Genomic DNA, 22148 nt, shown 5'->3' with positions numbered 1-22148 from the left:
CTTGTTCTTTTCCCATATGGAAAAGATATGGAAAAAGATATATATATATATATATCCCCGTACCATTTGTCAGAAGGACAGTCCTTTGTCTGATATCTTTGTCATAAATCAGGTGTTACATATATGTGTGGACTCTGTGTTTTATTTCTTTAGCTTTTATGCTACTATCATCCTCTCTTGATTGTTATAGCTCTATGCCTGATAGACCACATACCATATCTTCCAACGTTATACTTTGTCCTCAAGAGTTTTTTATTTCTGGGGCGCCTGGGTGGTGTAGTCGGTTGAGCATCTGATTCTTGGTTTCGGCTCAAATCCTAATCTCAGGGTTGTGAGATCGAGACCTGAGTTAGGCAATTAGGCTCCACGCTCAGCACAGAGTCTCTTAAGATTCTCTCTCCTTCTTCTGCCCCTCTGCTCATGCTCACTCTCTCTCTCTCAAAAAATAAATAAATAAATAAAGAGTGCATCTTCTTTCTGTCTCTTTATATTTCCAAATACAATATAGAATCATTTTGTCAGATTCCAGAAAGCCCTTATGAGGCTTTGACTCAGTTTATCTTTAAGCTATAGGTCACTTAGGGGAAAAGACATCTTTATGGTATTATATCATCTAATCCTTTAAACTTATGGATCACTCTATTTACTTAGGTCACCTTTAATTTTTGTCTGTAACCTTTTACAATTTTCTGAGTAAAGGTCTTCATATCATTCAGTAGAATTATTTCTATATTAGTTATCTTTGATATTATCATAAATGACATAAATATTTTAAAATTTTCATTGCTGAGTCCTCCTTGGTGGGATGGGGCAGACACATGGTTTTTGTATTTTGGCCAACTCCTACTTTCTTTTGAGTAGGTATATTTTTTATCCTTTTACATTTTTTTTAAGATTTTATTTATTCATGAGAGACCCAGAGAGAGAGAGGCAGAGAGAGAACCAGGCTCCCCACAGGAAGCCTGATGTGGGACTCGATCCCAGTACTCCAGGATCATGCCCTGATCCAAAGGCAGACATTCAAACCACTGAGCCACCCAGGCACCCTATCCTTTTACTTTTAATAAATTTGTATCTTCATATTTAATCTGGGTCTCTTATAGCTGAGTTTTGCTTTCTTATTCAATCTAACAATATCTGCCTTTTAAATGCAATTATTTATGTACTTGAGTTTAAGTCCACTATCCTGCTATTTGGCTTCATTTTTTTCTGATCTTTTTTTCTCTTACCTCCCCCTCCTTTTTTTTTTTTTTTTTTTTTTTTGCCTCTTTTGAATCAGTTGAATATTTTTATGGTTCCATTTTGCCTTCTTTTACCAGTCTGAAAAAATTTTTAGCACCAGCATTCCCCCAATTGCTCAATTGCAGAAACTTAGGACTTTTTTTTTAAGATTTTATTTATTTATTCATAGAGACACAGAGAGAGAGAGAGAAAGGCAGAGACACCGGCAGAGGGAGAAGCAGGCTCCATGCAGAGAGCCTGACATGGGACTCCATCCAGAGTCTCCAGGATCACGCCCCGGGCTGTGGGCGGCGCTAAACCACTGCACCACCGGGGCTGCCCTAGGATTATTTTTAATATATTTTTCTCCCCCATTATCTATTAAATTATAAAATTCTGTCAATTTTGGTCTTATATAGCTCCCTACTAAATTCTTTCTTTTCCTTCCTTACTGTTTGATTACGTTTATTCACGTGCCTATCTCTTCCCTCTGTAGTTGCAGTGCACTTCCTCATTGGTCTTCCCTTTTCCATACTTCAGAGTGACTTAAGGTTCAAATCTGATAAAGTTTTCAATGTTCACCCAGTGCCTCTACTACATGGAGATTACATGACTTGTCTGGGTAAAGGTCTTATATATTTAGTTTTCCATGGCCCATTCTCACCTGTCCCACCCATCTCTATCCACTCTTCCATCTAGCTTTTTATCTGTGGGGATATAGATCCACTCACTGGCCAGACATGTTTTCTCTAGCCTCTATGCCTTTTTCTCTATTGGAAGTTAATCCTTTAAGTATTAGTGCTTCTTCAATGAAGTCTTCTTTACTTCTCTTAAGCTGAATTACAAGTTCCTGCATCTCTGATTTCAGTTTACCTTCTATATACCTCCCTGGAGTGAATTATATATAATTGAAATTGTCCTCATGTTTTTCTTTTATTTTTTTTAAAGATTTTATTTATTTATTTATTCATTCATTCATTCATTCATTCATGAGAGACACACACACAGAGAGAGAGAGAGAGAGAGGCAGAGACACAGGCAGAGGGAGAAGCAGGCTCCATGCAGGGAGCCCGATGTAGGACTTGATCCCTGGTCTCCAGGATCAGGACCTGGACTGAAGGTGGCGCTAAACCGCTGAGCCACCGGGGCTGCCCTGTCCTCCTGTTTTTCTATTCCTTCTGAGAATATAAGCTCCTTGGGGTTAAAGTCATCTCCATCTTAGATACCCAATAAATATTTGCTGAATGAAAGAACAGGAGGATACTAGCAACTCTTGTAATTAGTATATCAGTTTGGTCTGTCATTTACTGTGATTTATAACTTTCCTTTTATCATTCATCCAGGACTCATTTAGTTTGTCAATACACAGCATTCACAGTGTGGGATCCTTGCCCTCATGGACCTTATAGGTTAAAATTGGTTTTTCCCAGAGTCACACTTTTAAAAGTAAGAACTGCTGTATGCATTTTTTAAAGAAATGGGGAGGGGCAGCAAATAACCATTTCATGACTAAGTAGTTCTTTGTGGGTATACACTCAATAAAAGTGAGTTACAGAAAGTGTTTCTGGAGAGGACACATTATCTTTCCTCTTGGGTAAAAGGAAGGAAATTGAGTTTAGTATTAGTAATTAAAATTTGCTAATAAAACACAGAGCATGGAGAAAAGGCACACTTTTTGTTTTCTTTTCTAAAGGAGAGGCTAAATCTTACTTATGAAGAAAAGACTGGTATCCTGGAATCTCAATTGAAGTTTTTAAGGTAAAGTATCATCATCCATTTAAAAATCATAGCAAAAGCATAATGATGGTAAAATATATTCGAATGTTTGCTGACATGCTAGGTTTACTCTATATAAGAATGACTTGATGACATTTTATGTTCAATATAAGAAATATCCTCAGGTATTAAAGGAACAGGAGCATAAAATTGTGAAGTCCCATCTCAGAGAACTGTGATCTGAATTATAAATTTTGTCCCTTTATCAGTTATGAAATATTTGTGTTTTCTCATGGAATTAAGAATCACTAGCTGCTCTGGTAGAAATTACGCCTTTAAAATAAAATACTTAAAATAAAGCATTGTGGTTTTCAAATTAGAAGCAAGTAGTTTTTTCTTTATAGGTATTTTTATCTAATTTTAAAAATTTTAACAATAATAGTTTGAGCATTTTTCTATATATTATGAATATGAGTATACTAGTCCCCTCTTTTCTGTAGGAAATACATTCAAAGACCCTCAGGAGATGCCTGAAACTGTGGATAGTACTGAACCCTATATATATATTGTTTTCTATGTACATACATATCTATGATAAAGTTTAATTTATAAGAGATTAGGCACAGTAAGAGACAAACAGCTAACTAATAATAGAATAGTTATAGCAATATACTGTATTAAGAGTTATGGAAAAAAAAGAGTTATGGGAATATGGTCTCTCAAAATAGCTTATTGTCCTGCATTGATGCTTGGGATGATATGAGATCTAAAATTCCCCGTGTAATGAGATAAAGTGAGGGGAATTACATACGCGTTGTGACATGGACGATTAGGCTGCCACTGACCTTCTGATCATCCATCAGAGGGGCGATCATCTGCTTCTGAACCTTGGTTGACCTCAGTAACTCAAATCATAGGAAGTGAAACTATGGGGGGGTACTTTTATATACACAGTAAGTTTTCAAGTATTTTTTGACTTTTTTAAAAGAAATCTCAATAAAACCTATATATTATAGATTAACGATTAGTATGTATTATGGGCAGAAAATGATATCAGGAGTTGATTTTGGGAGGTGTTAAAGCTTATTTTAAATAGTGACAATGAAATATTTTTCAATCAAACAAACTTTAAAATACTTTTTATAACTTTAATAAGTCTAATTTGAAATAAAATTTAAAATCTTCAGGCCACATATTATTTGAGACATAAGCACAGTAATGTTAAGAACCAGAACTCTTGGCTTTCATGCACACTATCATTTATTTTAATTTGCTTTTATGCACTTTATAACTTATCCTGATTAGTTTTAGGGTTTCTGCAGAGACTTTTATTTTTTCATGAAGAAACCTAGCATTTATAAAATGGCCTACTTTTTGCTTTCTTGCTTTTATTATATTTTGATTTACATTGGGTTTTGATTCTTCAGTTTTTAAAGTAATATATTTCTAGGTCACTGTGGTAATTTGACTTATTTTGTCTCATTCATAAGTCAAATGTGCCATCTTTAATTACATTAAAATACTACTTTAGAATGAACTAGACTTTGTTCCCTGCAGCTTCTATTTCTTTCTTTTTCCTTTAGTATAACTTAAGATTATTTGGAGTCATTTTCTTTAAGAAAGAGATAAAACCACCACTCTCAGAAACTCTGGCTTTCTGGTATTTATTTCTTTTTAATTTTTTTGGCATTTCAAATAATCACATCTGTCTGAGTGTTTTGAATTTGAAACTGACAGAAATAGTAATGGAGACCCTTTGATTTTGGAATGTGCTTCCAAAGTTCCTTTTACAAAGACTTTGAAAGTCAGACTTTTTCTACATGATATTTTAGAAAAAAAACATATTATGCTGAAGATATCTTGGGCAAAGGGCAAAAACAGCTTTTTTTTCACCTCAGACTGTCATTAGATTAGCTTTTTTTTAACTTTTTTTAAAGATTTTATTTATTTATTCATAGAGATGCAGAAAGAGAGAGGCAGAGACACAGGCAGAGGGAGAAGCAGGCTCCATGCAGAGAACCTGACACGGGACTCGATTCTGGGACTCCAGGATCACACTCTGGGCCGCAGGCAGCACTAAACCGCTGTGCCACGGCCACTGGGGCTGCCCTAGATTAGCTTTTTTAACCCTTAGATTGCCTGCGGATCTTTCCTACCTCCTCAGTGCTGCCTGAAAGGCACCCCCCCACCTCCATTCCAGAGTGGAGGTATTGTGTGACTCGATTATTGGTTTCTCTTCTGTGATAGCTGGTTAGGAGAGCTATAGCTCCCTGAGTATAATAGAAACTGATTGAGCTGGAGATAAAATACATGCTTTCAGTAGTCCAAGTATTTAAGGGCTATTTTCTCCTTTGTAAACTAGGACGTTTTATTCACACACACACACACACACACACACACACACACACACAGTAGGAAAGGAATATCTGTGCAAGGAAGCTCAATTGTCCCAGTTGACTACCAAAGCTTTATGGAGAAAGGATGGGGGTGAAAATACAACCCATACATTGGTTGTTTTATCCTTAAAAGGTCAGCATGGAGAAGAACTCATCCAAGGATGATCTCCTATAATAAAACAAATAGACACACACACATAGACACACACATATATACACTTCTTCAACACTTTCTTTTAGCAAGCTGCTTATTTCCAGCTAATAGCTGCTACTTTATAAATCTCCATGGGCTGGTAAATTCTATATAGCTTCTTTCTAGAGGAAGAGAGCAGCCCACTTTCTTATGAAATAGCTCTTTATAGAACTTTGTGGTTAGAGAATTTTTTAAAGTTTTTTTTCTCCTAAGGAAGAATGAGCAATAATAAGTTACTTCTGGATAAAACTCATGAGCTTTATGTAATTTTCTAAGGGTTAACACTTGGAATAGGGCATTTCCCTCAATTCAAGGATGTTACATTGCCTCACTTCTTTTTTGAGAGAATTTATTTAGGATTTGTATTTGGAGTTTTATTCTTGATCAGTGGGTAATATAATGTAATGGAGATGGGATCCTTTGAACAGAGAGCCAGTTATCAAGAGGCAGACTAATCTGTGTTAAAATCTTACAAGAACTTGGGCTAATTATTTAATATATTCAAGTCTCATTTTATTCAAAGTGTCAATTAGGATAATCACACTTACGTTTTAGGGTTGTGGTAAGAATTAATTAGATATTGTATACAGAGCACCTCATAAGGTAAGCACTCATAAGTGATAGTAGCAGTTATCTCTGGGATAATACGTGAAAGTAATGTACCTAGTACTTGCTAGAACTTTCTTTCCCTTCTTTTCAGGAAAGACCTAGCTGAATATCAGAAAAATTGTGAAGATCTTAAAGAGCAACTAAAGCATAAAGAATCTCTTCTTGCTACTAATATTTCTAATCGAGTTGGTGGCCTTTGTTTGAAATGTGCTCAGCATGAAGCTGTTCTCTCCCAAACCCATAATAATGTTCATGTGCAGACCATTGAAAGACTGACTAAGTAAGTATGCTTCTCCACACGGAGGTTTTGCAACATGGAAAATTGTGTCTTTAAAGGAGCTTTGTGCTCTTTCATCCCCATGCTGTCTCTTGTGGGATTGATGCTGAGCTTCAAATAAAATGGATTTTATTTTATTTCATTGGAGTTTTCTTAAAGACAGAACAGGTGAGTTCTGCCAGCTGTGTGTGACCAGGTCCTTGGGACAAGTAATTTTACCTCTCTTGGCCTCGGTCTCATCTTGAAGTGAGAGGATTGAAGTAAATAATCTTTTCAATTCTGCTCCTGTCTATGAGTCTATAATTGCAAATCCGGCACTTTTTGTAACAAAAGTGAATTTGAAAGGAATTCTTTTTTTTTTTTTTAAGATTTTTTATTTATTTGAGAAAGAGGCAGAACACAAGAGTGTGCAAGCACTGGCAGATTAAGGGAGGCAAAGGCAGAGGGAGATGCAGGCTTCCCACTGAGCAGGGAGCCTGACTTGGGGCTTGATCCCAGAACTCTGGGATCCTGACCTGAGCTGAAGGCAGACGCTCAACTGAGCCACTCAGGTACCTCCTGGACTTCTCTTGTTTGGAGGAATAATACCTACATGTTGGGATTTTACTGGGACACTTAGCCTTGTGGCTAGAGCAAAATTGCCTGGGGATTCATTTTCTGGTTCTACTACTAACTGCCTATATAACCTCATGAAAGTTACTTAACTTCTCATACCTCAATTTCCCCATTTTAGAGATAGATGGAGATAGAAGTACCTAATAGTGTTATTTTGAGGGTTCTTTGAAAGAATACCTATACAGTGCTTAAAAGAGTTTCTGACAAATAATAAATGCCCCATAAATATTAAAACTCCTCTGTGCCTCTCATACTCCAAAAGCAATCAAAATGTCTAGTAGCCATGGTTTCCATAAGTGACTAACCTTTTGGTTGTTACATAAAAACTGAAATTCTGGGGAACCCCTGGGTGGCGCAGCGGTTTAGTGCCTACCTTTGGCCCAGGGTGCGATCCTGGAGACCCGGGATCGAATCCCACATCGGGCTCCCTGCATGGAGCCTGCTTCTCCCTCTGCCTGTGTCTCTGCCTCTCTCTCTCTCTTTCTCTCTCTCTCTGTGTCTTTCATGAATAAATAAATAAATCTTTAAAAAAAAAACCTGAATTTCTCTAGTATGGACTAAAGAATAGTTTTTATAATCTGAGCTGATGGTCCTATTTTTTTGTTAAATATTATATCAAATTATTCTTATATTTTTAAATATATTATTAAATTATTGTTATTTATTTCACATAACTATAAAATTTAGTAAGTATATATTAAATATATTTTCAGATCCAACTACCGTGTGGCAAACATTTATTACATACCAAGGACTCGGCCAGGCAGTTTTTTTTTTTTTTTAATATTTATTTATTTATTTATTCATGAGAGACAGAGAAAAAGGCAGAGACACAGGCAGAGGGAGAAGCAGGCTCCATGCAGGGAGCCCGACATGGGACTCGGTCCTGGGTCTCCAGGATCACGCCCTGGGCTGAAGGCAGGCGCTAAACCACTGAGCCACCTGGGCTGCCCTGCCAGGCAGTTTTTAAAAAAATAATCTTTTTTAGCATTTATGAGGTAAATATTATTACCCTCATTTTTGCAGCTAGGGAAACTGAGGCTCAGAGAAATTAAAAATTTACATGTTTACACTAGAAACAAAAAGAATAGAACCATACTTCACAAAAACAAATTCAAGATGGTTTAAAGACCCAGATATAATTCAGACTATGAAAGCATTAAAAGAAAATATAGGAAATTATCTTTATGGCTTCTGGGTAGGTCAAATCTTGAACATGGTATGGAAAATGAATGCCATAAAGGAAGAAATTTTACATTTAGCTTCATTAAAAAAGAAACTTATGATATAATGACGCAAATGAAATTAAAAGACTGGGGAAAATATTTGCATGTTGTATAACAAAAAAATGGTATATTATCTAAAGAACATCCTTTGAAACAAACACAAAGGACAAACTGTACAGTTGAAATGTGGATAAAGAATAGGAATTGGTGAGCAGGGGCACCTAGATGGCTCAGTCAGTTGAGTGTCTGTCTTTGGCTCAGGTCATGATCTCAGGGTCCTGGGATTGAGCCTGCCCATCAGGTTCCCTGCTCTGCAGGAAGTCTGTTGCTCACCTCTGCTGCTCCACCTGTTTGTGTGCTGTCTCCCTCCCTCTCTGTCAAATAAATAAATAATAAAATCTTAAAAAAAAAAAAAAAGGAGGGGATCCCTGGGTGGCTCAGCGGTTTGGCACCTGCCTTTGGCCCAGGGCGCGATCCTGGAGACCCGGGATCGAGTCCCATGTCGGGCTCCCAGTGCATGGAGCCTGCTTCTCCCTCTGCCTGTGTCTCTGCCTCTCTCTCTCTCTATGTCTATCATAAATAAATGAATAAAATATTTTTTAAAAGGAATTGGTGAGCAATTAAATAGGGAGATGTCAATATAAGAGAAGGTATTCACTCTGTTATTATTCAGGGAAGTGCAGATTTTCAAAAAACCAACCCCTCAAATCGGTGAAAGTTAAAGAGATTGATAGTGACAATAATTGGGGAGCTGCGAGTGAGCCAGTATTTTCACACCCTACTTGTGGGAACTGTAAGTCAATAACTGCTTTTTCGGGTAATTTAGCATTATCCATTAATAGTTAAAGTATATTTCAAAATCTAACCCAAAGAACATATATATGTATGTATACAACGGAGTCATTCTAGGGAATGTTTTTGCAACATTATTTGTAATTGGTGGTGTGACATTGTGATATGTTAAGAAATACATATTTTGGTCTTCATCTTTAGTTCTTGGCACAGAGCTCCTAAACTATAATTTCCTAAATGATAAAAACAATAGAAATATCCTTTGTTATACTTGGTTTCTATTTCCTGCTCCTGAAATAGCTCTTGAACATCAAGGTGAAAGGAACATCTTTTGTTATTCTTAACAAGCTCCTCTGAGTAATGCCTGAGTTCACCTTAATTAGATGACTTTTGGAAACCCACTAAGGATGGGTATGGGGCTGGTTCCCAGGGCAATCAGCCATGTGATTAGAGCATTGGAACTTTCAGGCCCTCCTCCCTAATCTCTGTGGAGTGGGCGGGGACTGGAGATTGAGTTCAGTCACCAATGCCTAATGATTTTATCAATCATGCCTATAGAACCTCCATAAAAACCCTAAACAATGGAATTTGGAGGGCTTCTAGGTTGGTGAACATATCAAGAAGCTGGGAGGGTGGCATGCCCAGAGGTGGCACAGAAACTCCACCCCCCTTCCCACACACTTTGCTCTGTGCATCTCTTCCATTTAGCCGTTTGTGAATTGTGTCCTTTATAATAGGGGAATAGTAAGTAAAGCACTTTCCTGAGTTCTGAGCTGTCAGCAAATTATCAAAACTGAGGTACGGGTCATGAGAGCCCTTGATTTCTGGCCAATTGTTCAGAAGTACAGGTGACAATCTGGGACTTGCAATTGGTACCTGAAGTGGGAGACAGTCTTGTGGGACTGAGCCTTAATCTGAGGGGTCTGTGCTAACTCCAGGAAATTAATGTCCCAATTGAGTGAATATCAACTGAGAATTGGAGAATAGCTTGGTGTTGAAAACACACATAAGGTGTCAGAAGTGTGAATACAGAAACTGTGGAGGAAAACAAGTATTTCTTTTAGGTGTGAACAACCTAAATATCCTTCAAAGGTTTAGATAAATTATGTTATGCACAGTAAAAGAAAAAAAGAATGAGGTAGATTTATGTGTACCAATGTGAGACTTAAGCTCCACAATGTATTGTTGAAGGAAAAAAATAAAAATGAAAAAGACACATCTGAAATGAAACTCATTTGTATTTTTATTTTTTAAAAAGGTCCATACCTGAACATACTATGTATTTTCTTCAGGTTCATACATAGGCATAGAAAAAGATTTTAAAGGATAAGCACCCAGTATTTAACAGTGATTGCCACTGAGTGGTGGAATATGGTACCAAAATCAAAGTATGTGTCAAATGGGTCTTTAGCTGTGTTGGTAATTATGTTTAGAAGGAGAATGTAATGAAAGGGGCAAAAAGCATATTCAAAGTCACATAGATGAAGAGATACAGAGTTTAACTAAATGGTCTGGTATAACTAAACCAACAAATAAAAGACAGGGTTTTTTCCCCCTCTTGCCTTTCATATTATCCTTATAGTTCATGAGAGTAATATTTTAAGAGGAAACTACAATGTTTGCATTGATTTCAGGGCTGACAGTCATTTAGAAATTGGATTCTTATTTAGTTATCTATTCCTTTGTCTCCATCCTAAATTTTAGCTCTTAGTCTTTTAAAGTAAATATCAACCTTCTCTGTTCAGTTTTCTGCTTTGTCAGCATATCATGAACTCATGTTCTACTTTCATAACAGAGTATAGTGGAAGGCTCCTGATTTTATTGTCAATGAAACCTTTGTCTATAAGATTCCTTTGGCCTAAGCTGGTGTTCAGCTTCTTTCAACTTATTAATTCAGAATGCTGTATATTGAAAGTTATGCTGAGTTTGAAGGGTGGCCAGCACTTTTTAGGTCTGAATTTCTAGTTTTATGCATAATTAGAAGCCTAAACCCTCAGTGCCCTCTATCATAGAATTTCCTGCAGGATTCTAAGAGGGAATTAAAAAAAACTATATCCCAAATGTGATGCCTCAAAAGAGTGTCCCAGCCTTTGCTTGAAATGTGGCATTGTGACACGAGCTGTAAGTTCCTTTGTTGAACTTTTAGCATGGAATGTATTGAATATATGACAAGAGTAACTGGAGCACTTGAGAAGGACAGGATCAGGCAGACCACCAGTATGTTTGCGGCCTTGTGTTAGGAGAGTATACTTAACAACTGTTGATGACACTGGATATATTTTAAAAGTTGATTTGAAGGCCTTATAGTGTTTCTGAACTTCTGACTTACACTCAGGCCTCATTATGTCATAGGGTGGGTAAGAGCGACAGTAACCTCTCTTACGTAATGATCAAGCACCTTCAAATGATAATCAGGATGGAACTTTTATATTAGATCCTTTTCCGTAGCTCCTCATGCCTTGGAGAAGTTTCTGTGTACCGTTCAGAAAAGAGAAGTGATTACTACTGTACTCTCCTGGGACTTTAGACCAGCTTGTGAATTTCGAGTGGGTCTTGGCAATGTTGTGTGTAGTTGGCTTTGAAAAACTATGCAGGAACTTCCCAGAAATGAGGAACAAGGAAATGTTGTAGTCAGCCTCCTAGACTTGCTTTTAAAAGACAGGGATAGTACTTACTAATTCTGCTTGAAACTGCTACTCACTGTGGAATAACCAGAATTTCAGGCATTTCTTAGGCACCTTATCTTTCAAGATGAAGCTCATGCATATATGTATATCATACCAGCTCTCTCTTTTCCTTATTTTATACATTTGACCCAGGGGTGCCCCAGTGGCTCAGTCAGTTAAGCATCTACTTTTGGTTTAGGTTATGATACTGGAGTCCTGGGATTGAGCCCCATGTCAGGCTCTCTACTTGTCCGGGAATCTGCTTCTCCCTCTCCCTCTGTCCTTCCCCCTGCTTGTTCTCCTCACCTCCCCTGCCCCCCCGCCACCAAATAAATAAATGGAAAAAAAAAAAGATAGACATTTGACCCAGATTATTCAGGGACTTTCTCAGTGCTTGTTGCTCTGATTGTTGCACTAAATTCCTTAAGTACTCAATGCTCCTTATTAGCTGGTTCATCCCAGAACTTGCACGCACCTCCTTGCCTCCACTTCTGTGTTAGCTGCACTTCATGGATCATTTGATCATGGAATGTGACAGTGTTGATGCTGTCTTTCTTGCTCTGCTTCAGAAGACTCCTTGATGACACATGGTGTTCTTGAAGTACTCACAGACCTCTGGCCATTGCAGATGGTAATTTGGATAACTGCCACTTTGCAATCATATTGGTAGGTCATCTGTATTTGTACAGCTTCCCACTGGGAGAGGCATGCTCAGGCCTGGGCTCTGGGCTGGGCCTGTGAACTGGGAGCTCTGGAGCAGACCTGTAGCTGCCTGGATGGTTCTCCTCAATGGCTGGAGTTGACTGCTTCCTGAAGGCCGGATGATGCAGAATGGCATGGGGCCAGAAGAGGGGGAGCTAAATCACAAAGGTGACCTCGAATTGAGACTGGAGGCAAAGCCTTGTAGGAAGACAGGCCAACATGCCCAGAGCTGATTTGTTTTCAGGGCTTGCTTTTAGGAAGGGCTGACTGAGTTGAAATAAAGCAAAACAAAAATGTAGCGACTGAGTAGATAATCCTAAAATAGCAAGATGGCTTCCTGTACCTATAAGTATGTATGCAATTTAGGCATCTCTCTAGAGCCTCCCAGGTAGTCTGAAGGCCATCTTACAGCATGCAGTACATTTCTCTACTGGAAAATTGGGAGTGTGTCAGTCAGGTGGCCATACAGATTTTTAGTGTAATCATTTCATGGGCTCACTGTTGAATGATGAGCTTAATAAGACATCAGTATTTGGGGGTGTTTATCTTTGATGATTTTCTGTGGTCTGAACTTGATGAGTTGATTGTCTGAAAACCTTCTGACCAGAACAACTAAACTCTTTAGTCTCCAACTCTAGGTAGCCTAGTGACTTTTAAAATCTAGATCCTAGGATACTAGAACTAGAACTTTACCTCTTTTGATGCCCTTCTGTAGCAGAGTCACTACTCATTCATTGGGTCTTTTGTCCTCTGTTCCACTGATTATCTGCTACTGTGGCATATTCCTCTCTGTAAGAGGACATACTGAAAAAAGATTAAATAATACTAAGTGTTAAATCTCCTGTAAGAAGCAAATTGGTTAGATTTTGTTCCCTTTGTGATCTGTCTGCATACTATCAACACTGAGCTTTTCTGTTAATTCTTTTTAGTTGGAACTTTGGCTTCAGTTGAGGGCATGGCATCACAAACAGATCCAAGTATCACTGAGTGCTTTCTCAGTGGCTTTCACTTTGGCCTTCAAATAATCTGTTTTTTCTTACCTAGAATGATTTCACCTTGCTTTGATTCTTCTATTCTTTACATAACCATTGTGTTTGTATTTGATCAAAATAATTAACTCCCTTTTTTCATTTCCTTTAGAACAAAATAAGAGTAAATTATTTTTCTCAATTTAAAACAAACCAAGAAATTCTTAAATTAAGATCACTGTGCTCTCATGAATTTTATGATAGTTGAAGCAATTATTTTTCTTTTTTTAACAAAACAGGCTTTTATGAAACTGCTAATAATTGTAACTTTGTTCAGTATTGCATATTTCTTAAAATATGAGTGCTTTCCAAATACCACAAATAGTTTAAATTATTTTATCGTTAAGAAATTTTTTTTAATGGAATCACTGGTTAATTCTGAAAGCAACTCAAACTCAGAGATTATAACCTTTGAAATTATTATTCCTTAAGGGTTGCTAAACTTAAGAAGAAAAAATCAGAGCTGGCTCTTTCCTGATAGTTTAGAACTTGGCAAAAAAAAAAAAAAAAAAAAAAAAAAAAGGAAACTGCAAGCAGTTACTTGAACTGAATCTGAAACCACAGTTTAGAGCTTGAGCTCTTTAATAAAGCGTGGAATAGCAGGCAGAGCTGTCCAACTTACTTTTTTTTTTTTTTTTTTTTGCTTTGTGTGTATAGAAAGTTTCCCACCACATTTTTTCTTCGGTCTACTGGTCATTTTTATCCAGTGAATAAAACCCAAATATCCTAAAATCTTTTTTTTTTTTTTTCAAATATCCTAAAATCTTATACATGATTTATTTAACCCATGAGATTGACTCTTTGCTATTTTACACACCAAAGTGTTTTGGCATCTGGTTGCATCAATCCCCAAGAAATGATTAGCTCAGAGGACTTCTGAGAATTGCTGACAAGGGTGTGGGGCCAGGCAGTGATCGAAGCCAGCGGGATGAGATTTTGTTAAATCGTGAATGTTCTCTGCGTGACCAGGGTATTTGAGGGTTTCATCAGTCCTTCCCATTGAAAGAAGAAATGTGTTCATAAGTTGGTGAAAGATTTTAATTGAAAGGGAAGGGTGGAAAAGAGGGTTGTGGAGGAAAACAAACAGGAAAGAACCTATTTGTTCAGACAAACGAGAGGTGAGTCAGCAGTTTTGCTAGGACCTTAGTAGGCCCTGAATATATAAGTAAATATGTTCTCCTTTGACATACAGTCCCCACCTTCTCTGCCTTATTCCTTTTTCCCCTACCCCACCCCCCGCCCTTCAAATTTTTAAACTGACTTCCTCTTTTCTGGGCTTTAATCTGCAGCCTAGAGTGGGGCAGTCCTCCCCACAATAAGTTATTGTGCCCCACAGATGCAGTCCTGCCATGAATGCTCAGCCTTTCCTGGCTGCCCTGCCTGCCCCTGGCCAAGGGAGGACAGAGGGTCTTTCTCTGGGGGTGCTTTACAGAGTGCAGAGCCAGCCCACCCCACCCCGGCTCTCCTTCCACTACATGTTAATGCCTTGTTCTTCCTGACTTACGAATACAAGATCATCTGACCACTGCTTGTTTCGAATGTTCTTTTTGCGCTGACAGGGAAAGGGATGATTTAATGTCTGCGCTGGTTTCCGTCAGGAGCAGCTTGACAGATGTGCAGCAGAGAGAAGCCAATGCTTATGAGCAGGTGAAACAAGCCGTGCAAATGACGGAGGAGGCCAATTTTGAGAAAACCAAGGCAAGTCTCAAAAGACCAAAATAAAGCCACACCAGAATTGCCCTCTTTTCTTTTCCAATTATTTCTGTGGTTACTCTTCCATAACTAAACTCTTTTTTTTTTCCAAACACGCAAAGTGAATCCCAATCTGTTAATGTTGACTTTGCAAAATTAAACAGATTTACTGGTAGAATTCTTATTCCTCTGCAAATCTCCTTGTTCTGTCACTAGTCAGAGAATATAGCACAATGTGGGAGAGTGCTTGGAGAGACCTGCCTGCTTAATCTTCTCATTTGCTGATCAAGTTTGAATGCTGTGAAGACCATAACACCATTTGTACATTTTCATGTATGACCACTGACAAATGCTTTTCCCTTGTGCATGGGAAAATTTGAGGACCTGCAACACGCCACAGTTAATAAATAATATATGTGTATTGAATAGCATCTCTGGCTAGGAATGGGTCTGGATCCACAGATGCTAAATCAAACACATTGAATGATAGTGACAGTAATAGTTACCACTTCATGATCAAGCAGTGTTGTAAGCACTTTAAGTCATAGGAGGCTATTGTTGACTCACTGCTGTCTTTGGGGAGCTACACCTCAGTGCACTGAAGCTGCTGTGTGTTTTCCACAGACACACTAGCCACACTCCAAGTAGCTAGTGATCACTGTATTGGGCAGTGCACATATAGAACATTTCCAGCATCACAGAGAGAGTTCCTTTGCATAGCTTTGGTCTAAGCCCTACATTAGCATCAGTATTTTATTAAGGTATGAGGCACTTCACCTCTGTATTCAGCTCCTCAGTCACTCCTTTGTCCATTGTCTCTATCCAGTACATCCCTGGCTCTTCCCAGACCATTGACCATCATAGCTTCCATTACTAACACCCTGGTGCCTTTGTAACTTACGTCCATTCTGACCAAACTCCCTAACAGGCTTTGTCTCCTTAAATATTCCTAGTTGTTCATTTGTACTGAACTCTAGCAGTCTCTTGATGATACCATGACCCTCAAGCCCTTTGCCACTCATTCCTTTCATCTGGCTGTGATGAGGCCTCTTTGAAATCATCATTGTCTCTCCTCTCCCTAATTTTAATCAGTATAAACTCAATCTAGATGTTACTATTTGACACTTTTTTTAAAAAAAACAAAACAAAACAAAACCTCCTCCATTTTACTACTTGAGTTTATAAAATAGTTGTTAGCTATAGGACACTTTTTAAGAGTGTTAGCATCTGGCCCTGTCTTTGTCTGCTCAGGCTGCTATAACAAAAATACCATAGCCTGACTACCTCCAACAGCACACATTTATTTCTCACAGTTCTGGGGTCTGGAGAGTCCAGGATCAAGGTGCCAGCAGATCTGGTGTCTAGAGAGGGTTTGCTTCCTGGTTCATGGATAGCTGTCTTCTTGCTGTGTGGCCCACAAGGCCAAGGGGGTGAGGGAGCTCTCTGGGACCTCTTTTATTAAGGCCACTACCCTATTCATGCAGGCTTCCTCCTAAGGACCTAATCAGCTTCCAAAAGCCAGACATCCTAATACCATTATGTTGGGGGTGAGGTTTCAACACATGAATTTTGGAGGGTCGCAAACCTTCAGTCCACAGCACCCTCTACCTTCCTCCTTTGATTATCCTGAAAGGTTTCTAATCTATCTTGTTAATACACACAACACCATAGTCCCAACATACTTCGGCTTGCTTGCCTCTAACATTTTCCCTGTTCTATAGTGACTGTCACCTGAACTGATGTGTCCATGGCATTTCCAACTCTGCATCTGCTCCCTTTGACCAGTGCCTCTCTGCCTCCCTGTCCCCATTAAACATACTCAATGTCCTCATTCCTGCCTCTGATGCTTCAGTCGCCTCTCCTATCTTATATTATCTATTGTCTCTAGGCTGGTCTTTTTCCCCTTCCATTTATTTATTTTAGTATTTTTTTTTAAAGATTTATTTATCTGAGAGAGAAAGAATACAAATGGGAGGGCCAGAATCCCAAGGAGACTCCCTGCTAAGAGCTGAGCCTGACCAACCCTAAGACCCAAGTTGAAATAAAGAGTTGGACCCTTAACCAACTGTGCCACCCAGGCACCGCCCCCCCCATTTAAATATGAATTTTACATCCCCAACTGAACTCATTACATTTGCTCCCCTAATGCTACTGTGTTCTGTATGCCTTGAATGGCAACTCTGTCTACTACCATGCCCTGACCAGAAACCTGGTTGTCATCCTCTCTTTCATGCTTGACTTCCAGCCAATCACTAAGTATAAATCTTAGTTTCTGAACTCTTCTTGACTTCTTTTCTCACTGTCACCTTTCTTGTTCAGGATACCATAATCTATGGATTTGTGAATTACAACATCCTCTTCCTTCCCCCTGTTCCCTACACTGCAGCCAGAAGTGACCTTTCTTCAAGGCAGATTTGATCCTGTGAGTCTTTGATTTCTGATCTGTCTGGGATTGCCCACTATTTCAGGACAGTCTTTAAGCCCTTTGGCATTACTTCTGAGGTCTGTCGTGTGCTTCCTGATTACTCTCTTCCAACAGACTCAGCCAGTGTCAGCTTGAAAGGGCAGTCGACTTTAGGGGTTGGTCAGGGTATATTAGTTAGCAAACCTTGAATCAGCTCTCCAGCCACACCATTCACCGACTACATGACCTAGGACAACTTACTTCATTCCCTGAACCATAGTTGTTCCTCATCTGTAAAATGGAAATAATATCTGACTCAGAGGACTGCATCCTAAAATGCGTATCTGTTACCTTGTAGATCTCTGGCACAATGTATTTCCTCAACAGTGGTGCCACTGATGCTCCTGGCTATTATTCCCCGTTTATGCACTGTTATTTTTACCCCCTAGATTTTTATACACACCATGTAAATTCTTCTCCACTCCCTACCTAGATATCTTCTCCATCTCTAGAGAGGTCTTCTGCTGTCTATAGAAAATCTCTAGTTTGATGTTCCTCTTATGTGCCTTCATAGCAGGATTTCTCAACCTTAGCACTATTGACATTTTGGACTGCATAACTCTTTGTTTTAGAGGTTGTCCTGCCTGCACATCATAGGATATTTAGCAGTATTCCTGGCCTCTATTCAGTAAATGCCAGTAGCATACCTCCTCTTCCCCAAGTTCTGACGACCAGAAATATCTCCATACATTGCTAAAGGTTCCCACAGATATGTGCTCATGCATGCATGTGTGTATGTGCGTATGCATGCATAATTGCTCCCAGCTAAGAACTACTTCCCATTATGTACAGCACTCATCAAAGTATATTATTATGCCTTATTTGTCTTTATCTTTAATTAAACTTTATTCTTATATATTTATTTAGAGAGTCTACACATGTGGGGATGAGGGGCAGAGGGAGGAAGAATCCCAAGCAGGCTTTATACTCAGCACAGAGCCTGCACAGGACTCGATCTCATGACCTTGGATCATGACCTGAGCTGAAATCAAGAGTCAGACACTTAACCGACTGAATCACCCCAGCACCCCTTCCATTAAACTTTAAAATCTCTGACAGGAATGCATCTTGATCACTAGTAACTCTTTAGCATCTTGCGTACTGCTTGGTATGTAATAGGTTCTCAGAAAATATCCACTAAGTAAGGGAATTGTAATCTGTTTTCAGTAACACTCTAAAATCTTTTTATTCTTATCTTCCCAGTTTATCCCCACTGCCAGTACCCAGCAGAGGCTCAATCACACATTTTTTTCCTTTCGCTGCTTTCAGCCTATCAATTGTTGGTTGAAGAAGGCCACAGAATGAATTCCACAGGAGAGTGATACTGGTCACCTTCAGTGATTTTAAGTACTATTGAGCAGTTCTCTTCTTTGCAGTTGACCACTTTCTGTATGGTAGGCAGAAATACAAATTCCATCCTCCCCTCTGTCATTCCCGTCCTATCTCCAGCCATAATTCTTGTTCAAACAAAAAACAGGCAGCCTTTACTTGATTAGCTTCCACTCTATTGACTAACTTCTCATCACCACATCACCCACAGACCTTTCAAAATGAGTGTCCACTGTTGCAGCTTTCTGTTCACTTCTGAACACACTGCAGTCAGGCTGGTGACAAAGTAATCTGACTTCCTGCTGCTGAATTGCTCACTTAATGGTCACCAGTCACTTCCTGATTACTAAGCCCAGTGACCTCATCTCCATCTTCATTTGACTCCCAACTCTGCAGTCTTGGAAGTTATTGGGTGTCCTATCATAACATGTCATCTTTCCCCCTTGATATATCTGACATTTACTCCTGTGGGTCCTCTTTTTATTGCTCGTCTACTCTTCTCCATCTCTCTTCACTTGTTTTCCACAGGCCTTCAACTCAGGCATTACTTGGTCAGTAGTTCCTAGTCTTCCACTGCATTGTCCTAATTTCCAGGAATTTGTTTCTCCTGCCATGTCTAAAACATTCCCTTCATTTGAACACCCCTGCCTTGTACCTTTAGCTCTAATGGCTCTCTTGAGCACCACACCTACATTTCTTGCCGTATATGTATGACATTCTGTTGGCATCTGAAAATCTATGTAACCAAGTTTCTACTCCTCTCTATTTTCCTTTCCACCTCTCCTCCTTCTACTATTGTCTGTGTTTTCTTTCTCAGATAATGGCATCCTCATCTTACCAGCAGCCCTGGCTCAGAGCCTTTAAAATATCTTGGCCCCTCCCCATCCCATACTCTCAACATCCAATCAGTTGCCAAACCCTCACTGTCTTTGGGACTTTGGAGTTCCATCCTAAGCTATGCCCACCCTTTCCATCCTGGTTCAAGTCTATGCAGACAATTGCAGTAGACTTCTGTTGGTCTTGCTCAAGCCTCTTCCAGTTCCAGGGTATTTTTCCTATTGCTACCAAAGTCCTCCTCAATTGTAACTCTCCCTGTCTGGTAACTCCTCTCTTGCAGTAGAATAAAAGCATGATCTTCCAGATCTTTTACAATGTGGCCACCCTAACTTTTCTACCCATATTTTTCACTATACTCTTTCATACGACCTGGGCTGTTTCCTGAATGTGACTTACAAGGTCAGGAATGTGACCTTCCTGAATGTGACCATGAATTTGCTCATGTTATAATTTATAGCACTGTATTGATGTATATCTATTCAACCTTGGGGCTCAATCCAGGTGGCAATTTTCCTCAAAGTTTTCCCCAGCTCTTTCTTGTTTGAATTAATCTCTTTTTCCTCCATATTCCAAATGAGCTGTGTATAATTTTGGTAGCTGTTTACATAGCTCTCACCACCGAAAGACCTTAAAAGGCAGGTCTCTGGCATTTACCATTGTATTCCTCTTGTGTCCATTTACATATTAATTGTACAATGTTTGTTGAATTGAATCAAAGTCAATTGTTAGCTTTAACTATGAATATGAATTTTTATAATTAGTGCTTTTAAAAATTTAACAGTTGACAAAAGAAGCTATTGTGTATTGTGAATCTAAAGCATTTTTCCTTGAATTACTAATACAAGAACTGATTTCTGTGCAGTCTACAAAATACAATACACATCTACTAGTGTTTATCTCAGGTATGTTAAAATATAATAGGAATTTTGCTTTCTGAGAGTAAAACATAAAATGGCATCCATATTTTAATTTTGAAACAAACTACTTGATTGTTGAGCTGATGAATTGTGTACTTTGTTCTTACATTTTCTTGACATTTGTTGCCATCTAGTGTTCCAGTTTGCATATTGCATGCTAAGTAAGGGCACAGAAGGAATTATTTCATGTTCTATATTAACACTGATGATGGCAGTGAAGACACCTGAGGATTTTATTTATTTATTTATTTGTTTGTTTATTTATTTATTTGAGAGAGAGTAAGCATGAATGGGGGAGGGGCAGAGGGAGAAGCAGATTCCCCGCTGAGAAGGGAGCCCAATATGGAGCTTGAACCCAGGACTCTGGGATCATGACCCCGGCAGAAAGCAGATGCTTAATCCACTGAGCCAGCCAAGCACCTCACTTGGAAATTTTATAAGCAAATAAGTCTATAACACAGGGAACCTGTAGTGCTGTGCATAGTTCATCTGTGGAACCACCCTGGCTCAGATCTCTCTGCTCTGCCACTTAGTAGGTCTGTGATCCTGGGCAAGTTACTTAATGTCTCAGAGCTGCACAGTTTCCTTAGCTGAGTAGTAAGAACTACTTAAAATTTAGCAAGAGTGTTAAATATGTTAATCAATGGAAGCCATTTAGCAAAGTATCTGGCTCATGGTGAGTGGTCAATAAATTGTTTTGGTTTTCTTTGAAAATTGCAAGCCATTACAACCAGGGGTAATTTTAAAAGAGTGGAAAAAAAAAATATCCTCAGAAGAAATGAAGAAGAAAAGTAGAGGTTTTGCAGTGATGCTTTGGTGAAGCTACAGAGATGAAAAGGTTTAGTAGGCCTCAGATCTGCTTGCTTCTATTTGAAGGGAAATTGTTGGCTTTCACATGAAGTTATCATGAGCTTATCTATAATGAGATAACACTCCAAGGGAAGATTTTTAAAAAAAGAAAACAAAAACCTGAGAGGTTGAATAAATGTCCCCAACCCTTTTTCTTTTCCTTTCCAAATTATTTTTCTTGTACTACACCAGAATCAAAAAGATGAAAATTTAGAAACCTAAACTTAAAAAGATCAAAACAATTGATCATTTGATTGCAAGCACAGGCAGAGAATATAATGCCTTTTTTTTTTGACAGAGATTGAGCAAGTAGGGTGAAGGGGTGGGTGAGTTGGGAGGGGGCAGAAGGAGAGGGAGAGAGAATCTTAAGCAAGCTTTATGCTCAGCGGGGAGCCCACCATGGGGCTTGAACTCAGGACCCAGAGATCATGACTTAAGTCAAAATTGACACTTAACTGACTGAGCTTCCCGGCTGCTCCATTGCTTCTTGATATGTACATTATCTGCCACAAAAAAAAAATAATAGACATCTTGAAAAGGGGAGACAGTTTTTTATCAAAGAAGAGTTTATAAATTAAAAAATCAATAGTTGTTATTGTTCATAAGTTAAATGCTTAAA

General features: G+C 38.7%; 1 protein-coding gene and 1 long non-coding RNA gene across 25 annotated transcripts in view; one reads left to right on the top strand and one right to left on the bottom strand.

Annotated features, from left to right (window-relative positions):
* The window catches only part of SDCCAG8 (SHH signaling and ciliogenesis regulator SDCCAG8), a 236079-nt gene that overhangs the window by 42914 nt on the left and 171017 nt on the right, over positions 1-22148 (top strand). For all 17 annotated transcript variants that reach the window (XR_013381776.1, XR_013381777.1, XR_013381779.1 and 14 more), the window contains 3 exons: positions 2915-2979; positions 6227-6415; positions 15001-15139. Coding sequence is in view for 11 of the 17 variants with exons in the window: in XM_077901440.1 (XP_077757566.1) it covers positions 2915-2979; positions 6227-6415; positions 15001-15139 (393 nt within the window). In the remaining 6 variants the exon portion in view is untranslated. The remainder of the gene's footprint in view (positions 1-2914; positions 2980-6226; positions 6416-15000; positions 15140-22148) is intronic.
* LOC144316029 (uncharacterized) overlaps positions 1-22148 on the bottom strand; it is a 32652-nt gene that overhangs the window by 3723 nt on the left and 6781 nt on the right. For 3 of the 8 annotated variants that reach the window (XR_013381782.1, XR_013381785.1, XR_013381787.1), the window contains exons 3-4: positions 21986-22032; positions 13107-13217 (exon numbers count right to left, since the gene is read on the bottom strand). This is a non-coding gene — a long non-coding RNA (uncharacterized LOC144316029). Of the gene's footprint in view, positions 1-12067; positions 12681-13106; positions 13548-17798; positions 22033-22148 lie in introns of those variants that run through there. The other 5 variants (XR_013381788.1, XR_013381789.1, XR_013381784.1 and 2 more) reach the window with 5 other exon arrangements.

This window comes from Canis aureus, chromosome 6 (genome assembly GCF_053574225.1).
Source record: "Canis aureus isolate CA01 chromosome 6, VMU_Caureus_v.1.0, whole genome shotgun sequence".
Lineage (NCBI taxonomy): Eukaryota > Metazoa > Chordata > Mammalia > Carnivora > Canidae > Canis > Canis aureus.
The sequence above is the reverse complement of the archived record's forward strand: the minus strand, read 5'-3'. Positions and strand labels throughout refer to the sequence as shown.